Here is a 25,519-nt window from a genome sequence, read left to right as displayed (position 1 = left end):
GCCGAAAGGTGCTTGTGGGGGACCACGGAAGAGAACTTGCCTCTGGCCTTAAAGAAGCGGCATCTGTTAGGCACTTGGCCTGGCTTCCTGGACCTCCCTGGGACTAGAAGGGTCTGCCAGGGGTCAGTATGTCCATCTTTCTGCCTCTATGCATTCTCGTACCCAGCTCTTTGAAGTAGTTTGGGGCAACTTCCTTACTGGCCACTTGGCAGCTGATGTCTGAGGGCAGGGCTTAGGTCCAGGTGGGTCTGGCATCCTTGGGGTTGAGGACATGAGCAGGGTGATATCCCCCCCATCAAGAGACCCCTAAAGCTGTTCACGTCTCTTGACCTCGCTGGCATCTTCCTAGTGTCCATCAGAGTGCCAGACACTCTGTCCCTTTTTCGTAAGTTGTTTAGACTCCTCACAACAATCCTGTATAAGTAAGGATGACACTGAGTCTCAGACAGGGAAGCGCCTCTCAGGGTCTCAAAGCAGGCGAGAGTCAGAGCTGGGGTTTGAATCCCAAAGTGTGTGGATGCTAACACCTCTGCCTCTAGGCAGGGCAGGGCTTGTTATACCCATTAGACAGGAGAGGAGACTGAGGCTCACTTGATAATTACCTAGCGTTCACGCAGGTCTTTACTTTTTATGAAGCTCTTGCCTACACATTACCTCATTTAATCCTTACAAGAATTTGGCAGGGTGGGTATTAGCCCCACTGTACAGATGAGGAAACTGAGGTTTGCACAGGAAGTGACTCACCAAGGCCACACTTCCTGTAGGTTAGTGGCCACCTTCTCCCGACGCCCAGCCTCTCGTCCTCTGCACCTTTTCCAGGCTGGCATGCCCCCTCCCCAAATGCCAGTGTGAAGGTGGCTGGAAGAAGTGGTGTGGGCCATCCTGAGGCATGACCCACAGCTGTCCCTGTGTGCTCCTGCCTCGCGGAGGCCAGCCTTGCTCAGGGCCTCCTCTCCACAGGTCAGAGGATCCTCTTGTCCCCTCTCTAGCTCTCTAGTTATTTTTCTTCATAGCTCTCATCCGCGCCTGGCATTACATCACACATTTACGTGTAGGTGTTTTATCTGTCCCTCAGCAGGATTCAAGCCCCTGAACAGGCACGACACTGTCTGCTGTGTTCACTGCTATTTTCCCAGTGCCAGGACAGTGCCCGGCACCTCGTAAGTGCCCAGTGCCTCAGGCCTTATCTCAGTCCCCGCCCACCTTCTCCCAGGAGGCCGCTTTTGGCTACTCAAGCCCTTTCCGGCTTCCCTGTTTTCGGCTTCTGTTTTTGGTGCACGTGAACCCCGTTCCTGGGTGGTTAGCCTGCCCTTTATAATTACCTCTGAGCCTTTGGTCCCACAGTTGCCCCCAATCGCAACACCCACTTTTCCTTCCTTTCACCTCCCAGATCTTGTCTTCAAAGCCCTGTGGAGGCCGTGCTGCCTCCTTGGAGCCTCCTCGGCCAGTACCTCCACTCTGCCCCTCTTCTCATAACACGCAACCTCAGGACCATGCACATCTAGGGAAATTTTGCGCTTGTTCCCACTCTGCTCGATGGTGGAAGCAGTGACAGTAGCTACTGACAAATCATCCGACAAATGCCAAATGTACCATACGTGCATTTTTCCCCCATTTACTCTTCCCAGCAATCCTGTAAGGTGGGGATCATTCTCCTCATTTTATAGGTGAGAACATTGAAGCTGAGGGAGGCTAAGTGACTTGCCTGAGGTCACAGAGCCATGTGGTATAGAGCTGGCCAAGGGTCCTTTCTCAGATTAAGGGGATTAGAGCTTAGATCCTGCCCCTGCATGTACAAGGGAAGTCCGGGAAGGCCTGGTTTCATCAGCCCGGGCGTGGCCTCCCGGTCACTGTGCTATCAGATGTTGGGCAAGAAGGTGTTCGCACACCCGTTCCCACTGCCACCCCAGCCTGAGCTCTGGGATGGAGGGTGTCTGGCCCCACTGCTGTAGGCAGCTGTGGCTTAGCCCTGGCGGTGGCAGCGTGACCTGTGGGAGCATGTGGGGGTGGAGGTCACATCCCTTGTACAGCCAGCCCATGGGAGGATGTCCCCAGTAGACTCGGGGCCCGGTTTGGGGCCAAGCAGGTGGCCCTCCCTCGGGCAGGGGCGTGTTCCTAAAGTCTGGGTGTGCACTGGCTTGTGTCATGGGGACCAGCCCTCGTTGGCTTGGCCTCATAGGAATGATGAGGGACGCAGAGCCCCAATACCAGCCTCGAGTCCTAGCTCTCCTGTACCCTGACCTCAGGCAATGGGTTTAATGTCTTTTGGCTTTAAGTTGCCTCAGTTTCCGTCTCTGTGAAATGGGGCTTGCCATCCCTGCCTTGTCTGCCTTCCTGGGGAGTGCCGTGGGACACCGAAGCCCCATATAGATGGGGTGGCTTCCTTGCTGGGTGTAAGAGAACTGCTCTGGGCTTCTCTGGCAGCTCCACTCCCTCTGCCCTCCCCTGATCTAGGAGTAAACGAGCTGTGTACAATAAATGGTGAGATGGATGGTGCCTGCCTTGGAGCAGCTGGTTGAATTAGCTATTGGGAACATTTCTTCACAGGACTCGTGAAGTTAGTCTGTGGCTCGGCTTGTCTCCTTCCATGAAAAAAAAAAAAAAAGACATGTGGGTAGTGGGTTCTGTTTGCATCACAGGGGGGAACTCACGTTCAGGGAGGGAGAGGGAGGCCCCCTGCCCCCCCGCCCCCCGACCTCCACCCTGGCCAAGGTCCTCATTGAGGGCACTGGGGCCTTCCTGTCAAGCCACTTCCTGTCCACTAACTCGGACATCCAGGCCTTCAACTGCATCTGCGGCTCGTGGTCTGTTCATTCATGTGTAAACCTCTGTGAGCACCGTCTCTCACCAGGCCCTGCATAGGGCACATGGACGAGTCAGGTGTGAGCCCAGCACCCAGCAGACACTGGCAGAGGAAGCCGGCCAGCAGGACTGGTGCTGAGAGGGCGGGGAGGATGCTTTGTGCTGGGGGAGGCCAGGAGAGGGCGGCGTGGGAGCAGAGTAGACTGAGCTAGATGCTGTCACTCCCTGCCGGCCCCACCCGGGGCTGGAGGACAGTCAGGCTAAGTGTGAAGGCGGCGGTGGTGGTGGCATCTGATTGCACACCAGCTTCCGCCACAGCCCGGCAGAGGAGCTGCTGGCAGCTGGGTGCTGACCCGAGGGTACCCAGCTGAGCCTCACTTCCCATCTGCTGGGCAACTGTACCAAGCCTCTAGGTGGTATCCCCAGGAGTTTGAGCAATCGCAGAGATTGCTCATTTTACAGATGGGGAAACCAACGCCCAGACAGGTAAAGTGACTTGACCAAGGTAACACAGGAGTCGGTGGCAGAACTGGGACTGAAACCTGGAGGCCTGCTACCACTTCACTCACTCCACAATATACCTGCTCCTGGTCTTCCCCTGTGAAGGAAAACAGGTCATTCATTCTCCCCATCCCCCCCCCCCAGCTTTCCCCCCACTTGGTTGTGGGGAGAAGAGAGAAAGAACTCGGGGGACCTGTGGCATAGGGACAGAATCCAAGCCAAATCCAATTTGCCCGAATTGAGTCCTGCTGTGCCACCCTCTGGCTAAGTGACCTTGGCCCTGTCACTTTTTTATCACCTTCCAAGTGGGAGTGATGATGCCAAGCTCACAGGCCTGGTGAGGAATCCGAGCGCCGGTGGATAGTACTCTGTGGGTCACGTGGGCAGCATGCCTCTCACCCGGCCGTGAAGAGAGGCAGCTGGGGGGCCTGAGGAACAGCCAGATCAGAGACCTGCTCCTCCTCTCACTCAGCAAACCCGTCTTGGTGTTTGCTCTGGGCCAGGCGCTGGCAGGCCACTGGGAACCCAGACATGGATCAGACCCAGGCCTGGCCGCATCATGGGAGAATAGATTTGTAATCTGCGGTTAGTACAAGGGGAGGGGCCATGGGACCCAGAGTGAGGACTCCTTTTCTCTCTCTTATTTCTCTGTTCCATGGGCCTCTCCTGACTTCATTCCAGACAGGCTTTCGCCACGGGCAGGGGACAGGTATGATGGCTTCTGACAGTTCCAGGCTTGCATGGGCTTCAGACTTCATAATCCCAGGGAAAGAATGATAACCTCTCTGCAAAGGCTTGGCCATTCTGGGTTTCAAGGGACGAGCTGCCTTATCTCATTGTCAGGGTCTCATCAGGTGGGCAATGCAAAGGGGCTTTCTGGGCAGAGGAACAATGGCTTGACGTCTCTTATGTTCATAGGAGGCTTCCACTGGGGCTGGGGTTGAGTGTCATGGGTAGGCCAGCAACAGGGCTGGGTTCTGTGGTCAGCCAGGCTGGGATGGTCTGGCCCAGAGGCAGCTGAGCGGGTCAGGCCTGAGGAAGGAAGGCAGCATCCCCCTGGCCTCCCACTCCGGGTAGCACCTCACTCTGACTTCCACAGAAACACCTGTCACTTCTCAGTGCACTTGACATTTCCTACTTTGTTGCAGAATGGGCTGTGGGAGATAGTTGGGATAAGACAGGGTGAGAACAGGCTGGGCAGCGTGGAAAAAACTGGCTCTGGCCGCTTGCCTTGGGGCTGGTGTGAGACCCTCCGGTTCCTTCTTTCTGTCTGGTTATTAGGGTGAGGGTCACACACCTTCCAGCACTCTGGCCACATCTAATTGTGAGATGAGCTTAGCAGATGGATTTGGATTAGGCATGAGGAAGAACCTGTCTTTTCAGTTGATTCAACGGGGGATATGTCACCAGTGGGGAATTACTGTGTGGCCTCTTCCCAAGCAGGAGAGCTCCATATGATGAGTGGAACCAGTCGGCTGGCCCTCACCCAGAGCCCTTTCCTTTTTTTTTTTTTTTTCTTTCAAAGACTGTATTTTTAAGTAACCTCTATACCCAATGTGGGGCTCAAACCCACAACCCTGAGATCAAGAGTTGCATATTCCACCGACTGAGACAGCCAGGCGTCCCAGTGAGCCCTTTCCTTAAGCACTCCTCAAGCTGCTGACCTCAGGGTCCTGTTTGCAGTAGGCATTGGTCCCACGACCATTGCCTTTTATTCCCTGCCCAGCAGAAGGTGGAGGTCCCAGTTCTTTCCCCCACCTCCGCCCCTGCTCCAGACTACCCTACCTGAGACTTTGGACTGAGGATCTTGTTAAAATGCAGACTTCGATTTGGCAGATGCAGGCTGGAGCCTAGATTATGCATTTCTAAACAGCACTCAGGCCGCACTTGGACGAGGAAGGTGCTGGAGTATATTCTGTCTTCTCTGCGGCCACAACACCAGGACCCAGACCTTAACTGCCACGGCTTTTGCTTCACTTCATCCAGCACAGCTCAGGAGGCAGAGCCAGCAGCAAAGCCATGACTTGGGAGGCCAGCCCTGGGATCAGGGGTTCAGGCCTGTGCTTGGGCCACACTTCTCTCCCCCATGTATTTACACAGGCCTTTCCCTACTTCTGGACAGGTTTGCCAGGCCCTGAGCATGACCTGTCTCAGATCTGCTGTGTCCCACGTACAAGTACAAGAGCTCTTTGTGCTTTGCACCTGCTGTAGGGGAAAGGGAGACACCATGAGCCAGGAGCAGGAATCCTGGGTTCCAGCCCTGGCTCCACCTCCTACTGCCTGGGTAACCCTGAGCAAGTCAGTGCTCCTCCTCAGTCACCTGAGCGTCCAATGGGGCCCTACTCGTTGACCCCAGGGGGGCCCTCAGGCTCTAGCATGGGTTTTGGGAAAGTGTGAAGGTAGAAAGGGCCGGTGGTGGTAGGGTTTTTATTTAGAGGGCCAAGGAGCATTATGCCAAAGCCTCTGGAATGCCTCTGTGGCCCAGCTTCATTTGCTTTTGTAAGTTCACATACGACCACCTCCATCCCAGTTATGCCGTGGAGTATACAGGGCTACTCAGCACCCATAGGTGCCATGCCCTGGGGATATGGCAAGGAGCCTTGGCGGTCTTGCCTGGGTTCACATAGTGAGTGGAACTGAGGTTTGAATTGGCGTCTGGGTCTTCTGCTGTTCCATGACCCCTTCCTCTGATCCATTAGACCAGGTACAGGAGACAGGACTGGTATGTCTGCCTTGAGGTCTGGTGTTATCTGTGTGTCTCCTAAAAGTCAAAGCAATTGTTAACTCTCAGCAGATGAGGGTTATGTCCCTTTCTAAATTCCGCTGTGACCTTGTTGCTGTCCAGATTTTGAAGAAATGCAAAGGCTTGAGTGTAAGCCCCTAAACCCTCTCCCAGCAGTAGGCCAGGATGAAAAGTCAAGAGACCCTCAAAGACAAGATTGTGACTCAGTGCTTGGGCCTTGCAGAGTGGCTGGTGTGAAGGAATGTTTGACCAGCGCACAGGAAGCACTCAGTGAAGACATATAGAGTGCAGGGTATGCAGTTGGGGCTCAGCAGATGTGGGGGTTTGAAGTGACCCACTTCCTTTGGCCCAGATGCTGAAAGAAGTAGGCTATGGGTGAGGAGCCTCACCCACGCTCTCCCCCAGTTCTGCCTTTCCTGCCATCACCAGGCTTTCTGGTCCTACTGCCTATTAGCCACTGGAGTCCAGGGCATCATCCTGGGGGCACGGCCAAAGAGCCAATTAAGTGGGCACATTTTGGCCTAACTTCTAGGCTTGGCACCTGCTTGGTAGCAAACATAATTACCACCCTCACTATCCCAGGCTTCCTGAAGCTCACTGGCCATGGGGTCCTTTAGGGAAGCAAAAGCTCCTGCTCCGTTCCTCTCTGGGCCCCAAGCTCTGGGCACTGAGATGAAGCTGAAAGTGTAAATCCCTCTGAAGGTGGTAATGGTAGTGGTGGTGTTGGGTGGGGACAAGAGGGCTGGGACTGCTGGAAAAGGGGTCGTGAGGATGAGAGGGGGCAGGGACTGGGGTACTCAAAGTACACTTGGAGAAAAAAAACATTGCAAGTTGGATATTGAACCTCTGTCCTTGGCCTCACAGGCACAGATAGTAAAGATTAAATATTTGTACTAGATCCAGATAAAGGATAAGGACAGGAGTTTGATTGGGGTGAAAGGGGGAGGGAAGAGAACTGGAAATTATGGAGAGCTTTCCCCCAGCCTCTTTGGATACTTCATTTGGTCTCCAGAATGACTCCACGAGGGGAACACCATTCCCAATGGGTATCTGTCAAAGCTGGGGCACAGGGAAGTATGCGAACAGCCCGGAATTACAAAGCCACTGGGTGGCAGGGCTAGGATTTGAACCCAGGGCTGTCTGATTTTGTGGCCCATGCTCCTCTCACATGTAGGAAAGTGTGTATGTGGGGGTGGGTTTGTGTTGGGAACTCTGAGGCTGGAAGAAAGGGTGGCAACAGGCTGACCTGTCCCCTCTGCTACAGGCACTGGTTCCAGCATCCTCTCCGCCCTCCAGGACATCTTCTCCGTCACTTGGCTCAATAGGTCCAAGGTGGAAAAGCAGCTGCAGGTGATCTCGGTGCTACAATGGGTCCTGTCCTTCCTTGTGCTTGGTAAGCCAGGGCTTAGCGGGTGAGGGCAGGCAGGGGCCTCCCCAGCAAAGGTGAGAGCAGGAGCTCTGCTCTGCAGGGGTGAAGTGTAAGAGCATCTCTTGGGTGCCCGATCAAGTGCTCTACCCGTAGGCATGGGTGAGGACTCAGTGAGATGCAGTGGGAGGCGGTGGTACAGTTCCCATTTCCCAGATAGGAAACCCAACTCTCACTTAAGGTAAGTAAGTTATCCCAAGTCACAAAAATTTGAATCCACCTCTGTAGGACCCCCAAAGCCTGTGTTTTTCCCACATGCCACACTGCCTACCCACATCCATTTTCCATTAGGTGTGCAGCTTTGCTTTAGTGTGGTACGGTGCGGGTTTGAGTCGTGACTCTACCACAGGCAAGCTCTGGGACCCGGAGCTCTCTGAAAGTGTTTCCTCTTTGCAAATGTGACAAAAGTGCTGCTGACTCCATGCGTCCTTTGTGGGACTTGAAGACAAAGGATGAGAGCCTGCAGCACAGGGCCTGGTCACGGTGGGCCCCCGTTGTATGGGAGCTGCTGTTGGGATGTGCCCTCAGACCCCCTCCCAGCTGTCAGTACCCTCTGCCCGACACGGTCCCCAGCTACTCCCTCTGGCGCATTTAAAGCCTCTCTCTCTCTCTCTCTCTCAGCCCCTCCCCTGGCAGTGCTTTGGCTACTACAGGTCCAGCTTGGTCAAGCACTCGTTCCCTGGCCCTGGGCTGCCAGACCAGGGTTGGGCCGTGGGGGATTGTCTGGGAGGAGGAAAGGGCCGCTGTGCGGGCCAGCCCCTGCTCTCCCAGCAGCATCGCTTCTTCCCCAGGCTCCTGTGTTCTCAGCATAGTGAGTGGCCTCCCAGCAAGTCAGGGCAGAGTATCACAGAGCACATTCCAGTGCCTGTGGAGAGCCCTTTCGGGCACACCACTATTTAAGATTGTCCGGGCTGATGGGGTTTATCACGAGTTACGGGGTCAGTGCAAAGCGGCTGTCCTTCCAGGAGGCATGGGGGCCTCTGAGACCACATTTCCAGGGCAGTTCCGTGCTGCCCCTCCCTTCCTTTGGCGGGCAGAGGGATGGGACAGGGTGCTGTTTATCAAGCCCCCACAGTGTACCAGGCACTTGATGCGCCTTTCCTTGACTTTCTACTTCACAGGTGAGGAAATGGAAGCTTGGAGGCTCGGTGACTCTCTGAGGCTGTGAAGCCCGTTAAGTGGCACAGTTGGGATCTGGGTAGAAGCCCAGTGCACCCTCCAGGGAGCCCACCTTCCCAGAGAGCTCAGAGTTAGTGGACCTGGTCTGAAATAGCCCCTTTTCACCTTTAGGCCCAAGAGTGGGCTTTAGGGAGAGGACCATGAACCCTCCAAATTAGGTGAAGAATTATATGTGAGAATATGTGTACCTTTTTCTGGGGTGAAGGGCAACTACGGTCCTCAGATTCTTACAGGGACTTTACGAGGTCAACACTGGTCTGGGGAACAGAGCCCATTAAACTGGCTCCCTTAGGGCTCAAACTGCCACCTTGGACTACATTTGGCCACTTATAAGGGTCCTAGAGTAGAGAGCCCAGAGGGGCAGAGCCTTACCCAGAATGAGGAGGAAGTAGTGGGACCAGGACAGGACCCCATGGGCTACAGCCTCCCAGACACCTGCGCAGCCTGCTGTAGCAGGTCCCTCTGTCCCCACTCGTACCAAGAAGCCCCCACTATCCCCGGCTTAGTGGGTCAGAGCGTGGCTGACGGGGAGCAGAGCGGCAGGTAGAACCCCAGTCCATGCAGTGTGCAACAGGGACTGGCCTGAAGTTGAAGGTTAACAATTGATCAAGTCCAGCATAGCCCGGAAACCGGCCCGGCATCTTCCCAACGCCCTCGTGTAGGTGGGACCCAAGCCCGGTTGGATGGGTAGGTGTGCTGAGCTGCCGCTAATTATTGCCCTGGGCAGCCCGCCACTCCTTCCTGCTCCCACCCAAATCTGCTGGCAGAGGCTCATCCCGTGTTACAGAGGCTGCTCTGGCCCCATTGCCTACCTCTGAACAGAGTGACTCTTTACCATTTTCGTGCAGTGGACTCCTCTGGCCTTGTGGCAAAGGCTATACGACTTCCTCAGCGTGTTTAAATGTGTCATGCAAAGGATAGGGGATTTCAGAGAAAACCAGTGATATTGAAGTGTAAATATGTGTGCATTTAAGAAATCGAATTAGATGTACAGTAACACATGTGCCTCTCTATTATTACGTTAAATAGAAAGATCTAGCAGCAGGCTTAATGATTACTACAATTTTTTTTATCGTTACTATAATTCTTAAGCAGTGATGAGAATAAACCATTTTTTAAGATATCTGCCACTGCTGTAGATGGGATACGCAAGCACCTTTGTTCTCTATTGGTGTCACTGCTAATCCTACGGGGGTGTGTTACATGCGTTAATGAAGGAAATACGGACTTTCCCTAAGATATGGGTACAAATTAAAGGTGTTATTTTGTTCCCCATCCGAGGCTATGGATGTCCAGAGGGGACACTTAGCTGTGTGTTAAGTGTCCCAGAGGGGACACTTAGCTTAGGTGTGTGTCCCCAGAGGGGACACTTAGCTTCCTTAAAAGCTCTTTTTCACATCGTCTCATGTAACCTTCCCAACACCCTGTGAGAACATTGAGGCTCAAGGAGGGGCCGCACCTGATGAGTGGCGGGGCTAAGGCTTCATGGAAGAGCACGTCCGCACTCATCACGGGCCTGCTGCCTCCCTGCCACTGAGCAGTCACAGGCCACCCTGCTCACAGGCCTTGGTGACGAGAGTTTTGAATCACCAGCTTCACCCAGATGTGGGGAGGGGGCGATTGTGAAGGTGGCCGTGGGCCTTCCACGCATGGAGCCAGCAGGGTCTTTAAGTTTACACTTCATGGACCCTGTGATGGGGCTTCCGGCTGCAGCCCTGTAGCCCACGATGGTGAAGCAGGGGGCCTTTTGTTCAGAGGACTGGGGTCAGGCTCTGAGAAAGGAGGCCATTTGGTGGGTTCAGGTCATTTTTTGTTCAGGAAGCCTTTTCTGGGCTGATTGCTAGGGCTGGAGAGGTAAGCAGGGCACTGTTCCAGCTCCCAGGGAGCTCAGGCTGAAGGGCTGTGTGCAGGAAGTAGTCTGGCGCATGCTGTGGACATGTGGGGCTTAGGGAGAGTGGCCACCTGGGCTGAGAAAGTCCAGAACTAGCATACAGTCTCTAGATTCTCCATTGGTTCTCTCTCTCTCCATCCAGGCTGCCTTAGCACCAGAGTGAGGACAGTAGGTAGGGATTCTCACCCTCCCAGAGAGCCCAGACGTTGAGGCAGTGGGGCATCGGGGCCTGTGGCTCAGCATCCCCTGGTCATTCTTCCCTTTAGGAGAGTTGGGGGTTTGATGGCAGCTAGATTTCCAGGATGCTCAAACCCTAGCCTGAACCTCAAGGCCCACCCTGCCCAGGCCCTCCCTGGAGAATCCACCTGGCCTCTGAAACAGCTTGGGTGCCTGTTGGAGTCTAGAGGGCTAGAATGGCCCTTGTCCCAGGCTTAAGAAAGGGCACCAAAGGCAACTGCTCAACAGGGTGAGTGACTTTGTTAGTGACCTTAACTTAGGCATAGCCACTCACCAAGCTGCTTCAAATACTTCACAGTTTGCCTTTAACAAAGTTTTGTAGACTGCAAACACTTCCCTAGAGATTCACCTTCCCCATCTGTGATGTCACGCTCCTAAGCTGGTCCTGAAAAGCTGGATGCCCGGTCACTCTATGTTCATTGACCCTTCCAAGATAGTTGTGCTGTATTCAGCTACCTTGAGAGAGGTTAGCTCAGGAGTAGAACAGGACTGGATTGTGGATGACAAGGGCCCACCATTTTCCTGCTCTTAGGCTCATGGAGAGTCTGTCCAGACCTCCCCTGCCCCTCATTAAACCAGAGAAGGCTCAGCATAACGGGAAGAAGAGAGGGCATGGGTTGCAGAGCCGGGCAGCCCTGGAGCACCCATGGCCAGCACAGGGCCCAGCAGAGTGGGCATACAACAAGGGTTGACTTCGCCCCCTGAGCAGTGGAGAGGGTGCTAGACGGAAGCCACGCTTCTGCAAGCATGAGTACCTGCTGCCCCCAGCCCTAGACTGAGTGCCAGGGAGCAAAGATGTGCCCCCCTTCCCTAGTGTGAAGAATTCAGAGGTGAGAGGTCCGTGTGGAAGGGTAGTGTGATACTGGAGAACAGATCTTGAAGAGATCTGGTCTGAGCTAGACCTTGATGGCTGGGTAGAAGTGGGAAGAAGAGAGGCCCCGAGGAAGCCGTCTAGGGGCCAGCCATGAGGTAAACCAGCTCTGGCACAGACCTTCCTTCCTTTCTGTGCCACGTTATTCAATGTTAGGGCCAGTAGACCCAGAAAGGAGTGATTGCATGGAAGCTGGACCCAGACAGTCATCTGAGGGCCCTGTTGGGGTTTTGCAAGGGGGCCTATGGGCTCTGGGCTTTGGCCTGGGACTGCCTGCTGCTCCATTATGTTGGTAGAAGACGGCCCTCCTCCTGGGGCAGGAATCCATCTCTGTCAGGTCCCTCTGGTGGCAGTCTGGGGCTTCTGATTTGGGGTGAATTTCTTTCTTTTTTTTTTTAATTTTTAATGTTTTTTATTTTTTGAGAGGGAGAGTAAGAAGGAAGGGGCAGTGGGGCGCCTGGGTGGCTCAGTCGGTTGGGCGGCCGACTTCAGCTCAGGTCATGATCTCGCGGTCTGTGAGTTCGAGCCCCGCGTCGGGCTCTGTGCTGAAAGCTCAGAGCCTGGAGCCTGTTTTGGGTTCTGTGTCTCCCTCTCTCTGACCCTCCCCCGTTCATGCTCTGTCTCTCTCTGTCTCAAAAATAAATAAAAATTGAAAAAAAAAAAAAAGGAAGGGGCAGAGAAAAGGGGGGACAGAAGATCCAAAGCAGGCTCTATGCTGACAGGCTGACAGCGGGGTTCAAACTCATGATGGTGAAAACATTATCAGAGCTGAAGTCTGAAGCTCAACCCACTGAGTCACCCAGGCGCCCTGATTTTGGGTGAACTTCTAAAGCCTGGTGCAGATTATGGTTTTACTGGTCCAGCTTGAGTTTGAATCCTGGCTCTGCCACCGTCCTGCTGGGTGACCTTGGGCATGTTACCTCCTCCTCGAGCCCTAGTGTTCTCATTTCCAAAATGGGATAAAGTCCCCCGGCCTCACACATGAGACAGTGGCTCCACCCAAGTCCTGAGATGTAGAGGCACTTGGCAGGTCCCTCCCTGTGTCCATGGTAACGGTGGGGGGGGAGGGGTACTGGGGTTGGGAGAATGTGCGAGGAAAGGCCAAGAAAGATCAGCTCCAAGGATGGCTTCCCCAGCACTACTGCCCAGACCACATGGAGCCCATGAGCCCCTCGACACCAGGGACGCCCATCAGAATCCAGATGAGGCTCTTGTCCCCCGGGAGCCTGCTCCTCCCCAGGCTGTGGCTACAGGCCTTCTCTGCCCGCGGCCCCAGCTGTGCCTGGGCCCTGTCATTGGTGAGCCTTTGCCCAGGGGGAAACTGAGCCCCCCCCCCCCCCCCGGGGACCACAGGGTCTGATCTGTGGCCATCTGCTCCCCCACCAGGAGTGGCCTGCAGCGCCATCCTCATGTACACATTCTGCACCGACTGTTGGCTCATCGCTGTGCTCTACTTCACCTGGCTGGCGTTTGACTGGAACACGCCCAAGAAAGGTGAGAGCACAGCCTCCCAGCCCCACCCCCTCGCCCTTGGGACTCTCCCTCCTGCCCACCGTGAACTTCCTCAGCGTGAGTGCCGCCCCTTTTTCCTTAGCACTTACTGAGGGGAAAGCCTGGAGCCAGCCCAGGGGGTGGTCTGAGGGGTTAAAAGCCCCTCAGAGGGCACCACCCTGGTCCTCAGAGGAGCTCCCATTCAGTCAAGGGTTTGCATAACGTGAGGGAACAAAGGTGGCAAAGAGCCTGGCAGGAAGCGGGGAGGAGATGCTCCACAGGGTGGTAGGCCCCCAACTCAGGGTTTCACAGGGGGTCTGTCTTATCTGCCTTGCCCACGCGTCACCCACCCCTACTCCCACTCCTTCTCAATGCTGTATTTTGTTTCCTGGAAGGTGGCAGGAGATCACAGTGGGTCCGAAACTGGGCTGTGTGGCGCTACTTTCGAGACTACTTTCCCATCCAGGTAAAGACTTGTGGGTGTTACCTTGGGTATCAGGACAGAAATGGTTGAGAAATCGGAACTTAAGCCTTAATTCATCCATCCACAGTTACCAAGTGTGCTCAGCTGAACCATGTGACCGCTTCCACTATGAACATATGTTCATATTCTACTCCAACTGATGCAGGATTTGAGGCAATTTGGGATACATACAGTGTGATACCGGGTAAAAGGAAAAGTCAAGACTTGAAGGAAAAAATACTAGTATTTCAGCCATACGAGTCCAACAAAGTTGCAGAGGTTGAGCTTCGTGGTCAACTCTGAGCTTCCTGGCAGCCAGGGCAAACGTGGAAACATGATAGTTGTTGGTTTTTATTTTGGGAAAGGAAGAAGCTTGCAAGTTTCTTGGGGAAACAAGACTTGTTCTAGCATTTGGGTAAAAGAGGTTTCGGACACTGAGATCCTTCGTGATAGAAGGAGCACATACAATAGATATTATGGCCGTTGCTTGTCTGCCTTTGAGTCAATATTAAAGGCACAACTTAAAATGGCAGTGATTTATCAAGATCAACACTAAGGTAGTTTCAAGTCCATCTGACCTGAACCACGGGCGCAACTTAAAGCAGTAAGTGTGAGGGGCTTTTTTTCCTTCTGAAGCTCTTGAAGAGTATCGCTTCTCTCGGCCAGTTGCAGGTAGGTCGCTGGGGCTCATGACCCTGGGAATTAGGGCCCAGGAAATGAGATGTGCAGTGAAAGAAGAGCGAGGCCCTGGTTGCTGAAGTGCTCAGGGGAGGCTTCTGGAGGACGTGCTCCTAGAACTCCATCTTAAAGAGGAGTAGCATCGAAGAGGCATGGAAACCAATGAGCACATAGGCACCTGAGTTTGAGAAGAAGTCTGGAGTGTGGGGGATCTTGAAGAGGTAGAGTGGAGAAGGAGGATCTCCATTTATTGGGAGCTTTCTAGAAACCAGCACCTTTCTTCAAGGAGTTCCCTTTAAAACCCCCACAGTACCCTGTGAGCGGGTATTCATTTTATCCCCCTTTCACAGAAGAAAAGCCTGAAGGTCAGAGAGTAATAAAGCTGAATGAAGCTAGGAGCAATTTGAGCTGAAGTTCCAATTACTGTCTTGCCTCAAGTCTGGACTGTTCCCATCACAGCACACTGTCTCCCTATACGGCAGAGCTGTAGGAAAAAAGCTCACGTAGGTACTCAGGCTTCCCTCAGGCTTGGAGGATGTAGGCTCGAAGAGCCCAGTGTGACCTTCAGTGAGGCACCGTCCCTACCAGCATGCAGTCTCCCCATAGTCTCCCCAACGTAGTCTAAACCTAAGTTGGTCTCTGAGTTTTCTTTCTTCTGTATCATTGGCTGCTCTGGTACACACTGGTCTTCTAAGCACCTGTCTTCTCTGGGGCCAACCTCAAGGTCCTGATGGTATAAATGGTGGCTTGGCCTGGACTTTTTCTCATCTTTTTCTGGCCGTCGGCCGATAGTTTACAAGCCAGGCTGGCAAGGCAGAGGCATGCGGGCCATGGTGCATGTGGGCAATGCTGGGGGGGTTGTAGCTAACTCTGGCAGAATCCTAAAGGTTTTTCCTGCAGGGTAAAGACCTGTCTGGCCAGCTCGCTGAGCATCCCAGCGCTGGCACACCCTAGCTGCTTAGGGTAACCCAGCAGAAGGCAGTGGGGTTTGAAAAGCAGAAGCAGTGTGTGTGAGAGTGAATGTGTGCAGGGTGGTGTATGTTTGCTGTTGTGAGTCAGCGACTAGACATCCTGGCATGCTGCCCGGAGGAGGTGGCCAGGTAACCCTCCATTCCTCCACTGTACTCAGTATTGGGAGGGCGTGCCCTTTGCACATCCCAGTCTGAGCCAGTTTCCCCAGGATCCTGGGGGCCAGAGTTCCCACTCCTGCCTTTCCCTGACTCCATCTCTCTGGCTGCAGGGGGTTCAAGGCTGTTGTTGCTGGGACAATACTGTGTCATAAGACCCAACCCGCTCAGTCTGGAAGTGAGAAAACTGAGTCCCAAAGAGGGGCCAGGTCCAGTCCAGGTTGCACGGGAAGTCTGTGCCAGCCTTAGTGCTAGAATGCAAGCCCCAGGCTCTTCCCCACTAAATTCCCATTGCCTGTTTCTCTGGAAGAGCTGCAAGGCCGGATTTCCCCATTGGATTGAGCCCCACTTCCTGGCTCTCCCTGTCTCTGCCTGCGGTTAGAGACCTGGGTCAGGTTCCAGCTCTGTCACTCTATTCATTGACCAACAGCTTTTGTTCCCTGTACAGCCCCGGGCTCTGTGCGAGGCATGGGGACACATAGGAGTCAGCCCTGGTCCCGTTTAGGTGGGCTCACGATCTGGCAGATTCTGCTAGACTGTCACTTTCTGCCCGTGGGACCACAAGACACACTTTCTCAAGCTCGCTGAGCCTCGTTTGCCTCACTTGCAAAATGGAGCTGTTATTATAATAAAAAGTAGTCAATTATGATTGGATGTGAGGGATTATGGCCTCTGTTCTCTCTGCTGGGACCGTTACCTCAGGGGCCAGGCCCCAGTGATTAGAGCAGCCTATCCCTCTGGAAACTGCCTCAAGGCCAGTAGCCTCCTCCACCCAGAACAGGATGACCCAGTGACCCTTGGTCAAAGCTGGGACAAACAGGTGCCCCTCCCGCTGATGTCCACATTTCCAAAAGAACCAAAACAAACCCTGTGTCCCTTTTCACATTTCCATTCCAAGAATTCACCTGGGAGTTGGAGCTGCAGGGCACATGTGAGCTGGCCCTGGGAGGGCCCCTAGGCACCAGGACCAAAGCCAGCCTGGGCATGAGGCAGGCCAGGGCATTGAGCCTCAGCCTGGGCTCTGCACTTACCTATTGGTGATCTTGGCCCAGCCCCTGATCCTCAGGGCTTCAGGCTCCTCTTCTGTGCAGGGAGGGTTTGGCCTTGGTGTCTAAACGTCAGGGCTGACGCCCTGTGGTGTTCTGTGTGGCCCTTCTGGTCCTCCCCCTTCTCCTGGCGTCATATCAGTGGTTATGGAATGATCTCTAGCTGTACGCACCCACCCACACCTCCCCCCTCCCTTCTTTGCTTGGCGCTTTGCCACTAGAGCAGCTCAGTGAGCCCTCAGAGCCTCCCTTCTCCCCGCGCAGGAGAGCTCATGTGTTAGCGGCAGCCACCAGGACCACCAGCTACCTGGAGGAGGAGAGGAAGTGCCTGGGTCACTAATCCCTGAGGAATAGGCAGGATCTTTGGAGAGGAGATTAGGAAAGACTCTCTGAGCTTAGAATTATCTATCTGTCCATCTGTCCATTTCCCAGACGGTCCTACTGAGGCCCAGGGAGGAGGGACTGTCCCGAGGTCCCAGAGCAAGGCAGGAGCAGGGCAGGTATGGGAACCAAAGCTGTTGGCTTCAGGGCCCATGTTCTCCCTCCTATGTTCCTCTGCCTTCGTGCAATGCTGTGTAAGCTTAGGCAAGTCTCTGCTCCTCTCTGGTTCTGAATTTCTTCCTCTGGTGCCAGGGTACGACAAGCCTATCTGCGCACCTTTCTTGCCCTAGGAGGCAGCGTGGGAGAAGCAACTTGCCAGGATGTGTTCCTCACTCATGTTAGCAAGCAGGCCTGGCCTGGGAAACTTCTGGGGCTGCGACTCTGCCATGGGAAACAGGGGACACAGGAGCCAGCGTGTCAGTGCCTTCCTTCTCCCTCCAGAATGGACGCTCTGTCCAGCCTTGGGGGGCAGGGGAGTGTGGCATGAAGACAGATCATAGCCGACCAGATGCCTGTTCTCCCGGTGACTGCCCCAAGGGCCATTAACCTGCAGTGTACCTCGGGGTAGCACACTTAACCAAGTGCCCCACCAGATAGACACATGGGGGGAGGTGATTTAAAGAGCCAGCTGGGCTTCCACCAGGTGGCGCACTTGATCCCAGTGGCTCAGAGAAAAGCCCACTGGGTGGCCTGGTCTAGAGGTGGGGTAGGATTCGCTGCAATCTCCTTTCTCTAGGCCTCAGTCTCTACCTTGTGATCAAAGAAACGGCCTAGGTCAAGGCTCCTCCAGCCCATTCTAGGTCTTGGACTCCCAGACCCAGCATTCAGTCTGGAGCAGGTCACCAATGCGGTTCTGGCTGCTCAGTTCTTACCTTGACGCCATCCCATCGCCTAGAAGCCAGCCCCAGGGTCCACTTTACTGCGAGCTAGTGTGGTGGGCATACCTGCTCCTCAGGAGGCAAAATCTCGGAGCAGTTTCCTTGCAAGGCTCGTGTAAAGCCAGGCCCCCTTTACAACCCCTCGCTGCCCCCTACCCAATAGTCAGGACCTACACTGCTGCTGTTTCCCGTTTACGTAGGGGGCAGCTTTGAGTTGGTTGAGTTCTTGAACAACTTGAATGCTCTTGCCAAAGGCAAAGAGGAAGAGTAAGGAAGGCCCAAGCAACAGCGGGTGAAACTCATAGGGTGTTGCTCGCGCACATTCTGGCAGTTACCAAACTGGGAATGGTGCCGGCCACCATCGACACCGTCCCTCTCAGGCCTCTGTCACCTGAAGATTCAGATGTCAGCTTCCCAGGGCCAGCCACCAGCACCCCCTCGCCCCAGATTGAGCACAAGATCCTTCCCTCAGATGGGGGTTCCCAAACCTGGAGTCGTGGTAAATCCGGGCTCCTGACATTCTGCCGTTGGCCCGTGCCTTGCCTCTAGCTGGCACCAGTGCAGGGACGTGGGTACTTTCAAACACAGCAAGTAGGAATGTTATTGATGTCACCCCTCTAAAGGCAGGGCAGCCCACAAGACCAAAATGTTCAAACCCTTTGACCCAGGAATTGTATTTCTAGAAGTTTGTCAAACAATCAGATATGTGGACAAAAATAAGATACTTATGGAAGCATTCTTTCTGAAGGAAATTTTAGAAGGTTTTTAAAGATCCATCAATCGGAGTTTGATTATAATTCTATTTTGTACAGCATAGCTGTGTGACAGAATAATGCAGCCATGAGAGACATGTTAATGAGGGATCATGGTAGGAAAAATAGTTATGATATGCTTGGTAGAAAAATGATATCAACCATGTGCCCTTAATTTTGTGGTTTTTAAAAAAGAGCATGTGTGTATTTGAATGACAAAAGGATTCAACATATCAGAGTGGTTTATCAGGATTGGAGATAGGACAGGTACTTTGGATTTTCTTTTTACTTCCCTGTATTTGAACACAAATTTGTTAATGTTTATTTTTATTTTTGAGAGAGAGACAGAGCGTGAATGGGGGAAGGACAGAGAGAACACCAGGCTCCAAGCTGTCAGCACAGAGCTGACACAGGGCTTGAACCCACGAACCATGAGATCAGGACCTAAGTCAAAGTGGGGCGCTTAACCGACTGAGCCATCCAGGCGCCTCTCCCATATTTTTTAAAAAATGTTTATTTATTTTTGAAAGAGAGAGAAAGAGAGAGTGGGGGAGAGGCAGAGAGAGAGAGAGAGAGAGAGAGAGAGAGAGAATTCTTAGCAGGCTCTGCACTGTTAGCACAGAGCCCGATGTGGGGCTAAAACTCACAAACTGCGAGACCAAGAGTGGGACGCTTAACCAACTGAGCCACCCAGGTGCCCCTTTTCCTGTATTTTTTAAATGCTCTATGATTATTTATTACTTGTCTAATCAGAAAAGAAGTGATATTTTCTGAGCCAAATGCCCTTGCTTTCCATTCCTTTCAGTGCCTCTACCCCTACCAAGTTCCTTGCAATGCTGGATAGGTGCCTCAGGGTATAGGGAAACTATACCACCCACCCCACCCTCCAGGCCACCAGCCCCAGGGGAGGGGGTAGCCCTCATGGAAGCCAGTCCTTCTTCAGAGCATCCCAGCTTTGTTGATAGTACCACAGGTCAGCTGCCTGGCCGTACAGCTGATCCCCCACCCCCACTGCGGCCGGCACAGGGCTATTTCTTGCCTGACTCCCCAGCAACGCAGCTGAGCCTTGCTGCCTGGAAGGAAGTTTCCATTCAAGCCAGCTGCATTGTCCCTTTTCTGCCCTAACTGAAGGATGTGGACTTTACCCCAACGAAAACTGGACACCCCTCTTTATCTGAGAGCGGCAGGGGTTGGATGAGGAGAATGGGTCCAGGAGGAGAGCAGGGTACAGATAAGGGGACCTGTTGTGTCTGGCTGGAGAAGTAAGGGCATGAGAGAGAAAGTTTCCCCCTCCCTTCCTGGGGACTCACAGTCGAAATGCCAATCGCCAAGAGTCTGAGGTCAGGTGTGCAGACACCCTCCGGTCCTTCAGGCCCAGAGTCTCATTGGGCATGACACACACAGTCCTTCCCCTGTCTCCTGGGCGTGCCCCGGTACCCTTCTCCTGGCAGTTTCCTCTGACCTGAGTTTTACCCTGCAGCTGGTGAAGACACACAACCTGTTGACCACCAGGAACTACATCTTTGGATACCACCCCCATGGCATCATGGGCCTGGGTGCCTTCTGTAACTTCAGCACAGAGGCCACAGAAGTGAGCAAGAAGTTCCCCGGCATAAGGCCCTACCTGGCCACGCTGGCCGGCAACTTCCGGATGCCGGTGCTGAGGGAATACCTGATGTCTGGAGGTGAGAATCTGCCTGCCCCTGCTGCACTCTTGTCCAGGCCTGAGCCTTTCCACTGAGCAAGTTGATAGAGAGGTCAGGAAGCCCACATACCGTGCCCCAGCGGCTGGTCCTGTGCTCAGAGGTGCAGTTGGCCATAGGCATGGTGGGTCAGGGCCGAGCAGGGTCATTCATGCATCCTTCAGGATTCAGTTTCAATAACATCTTCCCTACGATGCTTGCTCTGACTCCTTTTCTGGGCAACCCAGCCCCTGTGCTGCCCTTGGCACAACCTAATCACTTTCTGTGGATCTGTCCTTATCCACCGGCCTGCGACCCCTGCCACCCTGATTCGCTGGGATCCCCAGCACCTAGCAATAGCCTGGCAGTGTTAGGACCTCAGGGAATGTTTGCCAAATGAACAAGGTCCCTAAACAACCTTGTATCATTATCTCCATTTTACACATAAGTAAGCCAAGGCTCAGAAAAAGAAATAGCTTATGCAGGGCCATACAGCTTCTAGTGGCTGGGTTAGGTCTGGAGCCTAAGGCCAGGGCTCTTTCTGTTTATGTTTGGCTGTATGAAGGGGGTAGGGAGTGCATTTATGGGCAGCCCTGACTCTATGTCCTTCTCCCTGCCAGGCATTTGCCCTGTGAACAGGGACACCATAGACTACTTGCTTTCAAAGAATGGGAGTGGCAATGCCATCATCATCGTAGTGGGGGGTGCAGCCGAGTCCCTGAGCTCCATGCCTGGCAAGAACGCAGTCACTCTGCGCAATCGCAAGGGCTTTGTAAAACTGGCCCTACGCCACGGGTAAGTGCCTCCTGCACACACTTGCACACGCGTGCACACCAGCATGCACATGCATGCACAGCCCTCCAAAGCTTTGTTTGGCCCAAACAAAGCAACTCCTTGCTCCTAGAAGCAAGGCCCAAACCCCAGGAAGGCATAGATGGGAATTTGCCATCCTGTGGGAGAGAAGAGGTTGGATGCCAGAGCTTCAGACCAAGTTTGCCCAAGTGTAGCCTGAGTGTCTGAGTGGGGCAGAGATGCAGCCTGTGTTTCCTGGGCTCCTGCAGGTGGGCTACAGGCCAAGCTCATGTGCAAGACTGTGCCCTGGGGCCAAATAAGTCATGCTGCTGGGAGTTCAGAGGCCAGCAGTTAGGGTGTGACTGACTCTGGCTTCTCCTTTCCAGAGCTGACCTGGTTCCCATCTACTCCTTCGGGGAGAATGAAGTATACAAGCAGGTGATCTTTGAAGAGGGCTCCTGGGGCCGATGGGTCCAGAAGAAGTTCCAGAAGTACATTGGCTTTGCCCCGTGCATCTTCCATGGCCGAGGCCTCTTCTCCTCTGACACCTGGGGGCTGGTGCCCTACTCCAAGCCCATCACTACCGTTGGTGAGCTCCCCTGCCTGCAGCCCCTGAACTCGAGGTGCCCCACTGCTAGTTTGTGGTAGAGTTAAGATTCACATGCAGGCCCTCTGGCTCTGATGTCCATGCTCTAAACCACGCAGCTGTGGACATGTTTGGGTGCTGATGGGAACGGCCAGTGGGGGTGGAGATAGTTCCATCACTGTGAGCCAAGCAGTGCCAGATGAGAAAACAAGACTTAACGGTCCGTGTTTGCAGGGCCCAGGAGTCTGTCAGGGAAGATCAGGAAGACCAGTCTGTCAAGCAAAGACCAGGAGGGGGTGTGAGGGGAATGTACAGGGTGCTCTGGGGGGTGGCAGTGGACCTCCGAGAAGCGGTGACTCTTCCACTTCTAACTGAATAGGAATTATCTAGCAAAAGACAGGAGGAAGAGAGGTTTTTTTTTTTTTTTTTTTGTCAGAAACATTAGCTTAAGTGAAGTTCCCGCAGCAAGATTGTATAGATTTTTGAGGAACAGAAAGAAAAACATCAACATGACTGGAGCATAGTCCTCTGAGAAGTATAGCAAAAACTGGCAGCACTTGTCCCTCAGCTGTGTTGTTCTGGGTGTGTGTGTGTGTGTGTGTGTGTGTGTGTGTGTGTGTGTCTCACAAGCCAGAGATCACACAAAAGTGTGTAGGCCGCAAGCCATGGACTTTAGGGGCCAAAGCTCACGTAGATACTTTGAGTTATCAGGGTCAAGGTGTTTTGCTTTGTATTTGTACAAAGACTAACTGCCTGCATCTTAGGTGACAGGACCCAGACTCACTCTTGACTCTTGTCACGTGCAAATCCTATACCAGGTCTGACCGCTCTGAGGCAGCAGGGACATATCCATGCACACGTGTGGCTGGAGAGGGACAGGCTCCTGTGGGCAGTGTGAACTAGTTTGCTCTTCACCTTAAGAATGGAAAGCTACTGGAGGGCTTTGGGGAGGAGAGGTTCAGAGTTGCATTTTAAAGTGATTCTTGGGCTGCTGGATAGAAAATGGGTTAGAAGGGTCAAAAATGGAAGCCACAAGACCAATGCGGGATGCCCCTGTGGTAGCCACTAGGGACGAAGGGAACGGCAGTGGTGATGAGAGAAGGGCATGCACTTGGGAGAAGTTTCCGAAATGTCTTTGCCAGGACTTTGGGATGAGTTGAATATGGAGATGCAGAAAATAAAGCAATGGATGGATGTATGAATGTTGGGCTCCTCCTCCCTCGGCACACTTTTCAAAGCATGTCATGTGATTTCAAAATCCTAATCAAAGTCCTATGAGGAAGGAGCCCCATGTGACAGGTGAGGGAACTGAGGCTCAGAGAGGCAAAGTGACTTGCCTGGAGCAGACCAAGAGCAAAGCCATTACTCGGTCCCCTAACTCTTACATGGGACCTTCCAACTGAGTGCCTTCGGAGCAGCCAGTGTTGATCCCACCTGCTGCTTAGTGACTGTGTGGCCTGAGGCAGGTCCCTTCCCGTGCCCTGGAGCCTCCCATCTTCTCCCCTGTAACAGGGACAACCTGAGGTGGAGCACGTTTGGCACAGTTCCTGGCACATGGTTGGCACATAGTGCAGGGTCACTGCTATCAACATCATGGTAGACTGTCAGGGGGGCCCGAGTGGATTGACTAACCAGAGGCCTCTGCCCCATCCCTGCAGTGGGTGAGCCCATCACCATCCCCAAGCTGGAGCACCCAACCCAGCAGGACATAGACCTGTACCACAGCATGTACATGGAGGCCCTGGTGAAGCTCTTCGACAAGCACAAGACCAAGTTCGGCCTCCCGGAGACTGAGGTTCTGGAGGTGAACTGAGCCTGCCCTCAGGGGCCAGCTCCTAGGAGGAACCAGCTACAAATCGTTTTCTACCAAGTTCTCGAATGCTTTTTTGTTCTGTAAATTTGGAAGCGTCATGGGTGTCTGTGGGTTATTTAAAAGAAATTATAATAATTTTGTTAAACCATTACAAATGTTAGGTCTTTTTTAATAAGGAAAAAGTGAATATTTCCAACTCTTTTAGTTCCAATTTGTCCTGTTCTAGGTGGTGGCTGACGCATTTGGGCCTTTATGGTTTCTCAAGCAATCCTTCTTCTTCCTTCCCCAAAATTACAGACAAAACTCCGTCCTGGTTAACTGGGAAAGAAGGACAGCCATTGGTGACTCAGACCGGGGTTAGGTTATCTTCTTTTTACTTGCAGGATGAGGGCCAGGAGCCACTTCTAATACAAACACCTCTATTCTAAAATACCTACCCCACACTTAACTGCAGGCCTGGCCCCTCATACCAAGGGGAAGACCTGGAGGGCACAGTTGTCCCCAACTTGAAGAGTGCAGTAATGAGCATCTGGAATGCTCCAGCTCCAGTCCAGTTAGTCTTTTAAATCTGAGGCCTCCAGGGTAAGAACCAGGGTGGCAATCAGCCTGTGCTAGGGACAGCGCTGTCCCAGATGCACCGCCTCCAGGATTAGTCAGCCACCACGTTGTAGTTGGAGTGACTAGTCTTCCACAGGGTGCTGACAACATGTGCCCAGGACAGACCTGGACTTGGCCTGATTCACATGTTTCCCAGTGGCCTCGGTTTGTTTAGCCCATAACCCAAGTATGAGTGTGAGGAAAGGGTCCCTCTTCCTGTTCACAGAGGGGCCTGGCCTTCTGAGCAGCACATTGGTCTTAAGATAGGAGGCCCCCGAACCCAAGCCTCACATATTTGTGCCTTTCTGAGAGGGGAGGAACCAGGGAAGAAACCCAGCCCCTCTGTGTGTTCTGTTTTCTCTTGATGAGATGATTGTCCCATGTCACACTTTTGTAAATTCCAAAATGAATAAACGAAAACGAGAGTTCTCTGTGAGTTATTGCTGGGACTTCACCTGCATCTTGCCCCTGACACTTGGGGAGGCTATGGTCCCATCTGGGCTCCCTGCCAAGCCTTTCCCCTTGCTCCTTTGGTCTACGTGGTCTACACGCCGTACGGTAGTATTGGTTATCTTTTCCTGCGTAACATATGACTCCACAACACAGTGGCTTCACACAACACTGTGTCCACCACACAATCTGAGAGTCAGTAGCCGAGGTATAGCTTAGCAGAACCCTCTCCCTCAGGGCCTCTCGCAAGGCTACAGTCAAGATAACCAGACAGGCGGTGGTCATCCTCATGCTTGACCAGGGGAGGACCCACTTCCAAGGTCATTCACGCGGCTGTTGGCAGCGTTCACTTCCTCACTGGCTATTGCCCAGAGGCCACTCTTGCTTGCTTGCCACACGGGCCTTTCCATGGAGTAGTTCATGGAACACAACATGGCAGCTGGCTTCATCAGAGAGAGTAAGCAGAAAGAGCCAGAGAGAGAGTGTGCAAGGTGGAAGTCACGTTCTCTTATAACTTCATCTCGGATGTGATATCCTGTCACTTTTGCCGTATTCTCCCCATTAGATCCAACTCACACTCAAGAGGATGATACACTGAATGAATGCCTAGAGGCAAGGGTCCTTGGAGCCCCCTCACAGCTGTCTACTGTGTGTGGCAGAGGGTTACTGTCCACTTTTAAGGTCCTGAGATGGCGGAACTAGAAGGGTCCTCCATGGATCACTCAAGCCATGTTCCTTGCCTCTGGCCTCAGTTATACCACAAAGAGGGAGAGCTAGCCTGCTGTTGCTTTAATGATTTCATGCCACACCCGGGTCCCCCAAGATGCCACCTCTCTCTGTTCTAATTCCATTTGATTCAATGAATACTACGCAGCTGGGAACCCCTCTTAGGTGAGACCAAATGACCTCATTCCAACTTTCCCACCGCCTAAGTTTCTTTGCCATTCATTCATCCACTTCAAGGACTGCTCCTCTGTGCATACAACATGGCGTGCCTGGTTGAACTGGGACCTCAATGTCAACCTGGGATTTGAAGGGTGACTAGAAGTTGGCCAGGAAGGAAATGCAGGGAAGAGCAGCAAACAAAGACAGGGGAAACAGCACTGCTGAGTTGAAGGAGGATGTGGTGGTAG

At 53.3% G+C, this 25,519-nt stretch overlaps 1 protein-coding gene across 1 annotated transcript in view; it reads left to right on the top strand.

The window, feature by feature from the left end:
* Nucleotides 1–24,364, top strand: part of DGAT2 (diacylglycerol O-acyltransferase 2) — a 32,197-nt gene extending 7,833 nt beyond the window's left edge. The window contains exons 2-8 of the mRNA XM_042904046.1: nt 7,311–7,439; nt 13,037–13,144; nt 13,537–13,607; nt 19,947–20,151; nt 20,769–20,943; nt 21,327–21,529; nt 23,185–24,364. Coding sequence (XP_042759980.1) covers nt 7,311–7,439; nt 13,037–13,144; nt 13,537–13,607; nt 19,947–20,151; nt 20,769–20,943; nt 21,327–21,529; nt 23,185–23,339 — 1,046 coding nt within the window. The 3' untranslated portion in view covers nt 23,340–24,364. The remainder of the gene's footprint in view (nt 1–7,310; nt 7,440–13,036; nt 13,145–13,536; nt 13,608–19,946; nt 20,152–20,768; nt 20,944–21,326; nt 21,530–23,184) is intronic.
* The last annotated feature ends 1,155 nt before the right edge of the window (nt 24,365–25,519 follow it).

This window comes from Panthera leo, chromosome D1, assembly GCF_018350215.1.
Source record: "Panthera leo isolate Ple1 chromosome D1, P.leo_Ple1_pat1.1, whole genome shotgun sequence".
Taxonomy (NCBI): Eukaryota; Metazoa; Chordata; class Mammalia; order Carnivora; family Felidae; genus Panthera; species Panthera leo.
This window is presented reverse-complemented; position numbering and strand designations above follow the sequence as displayed.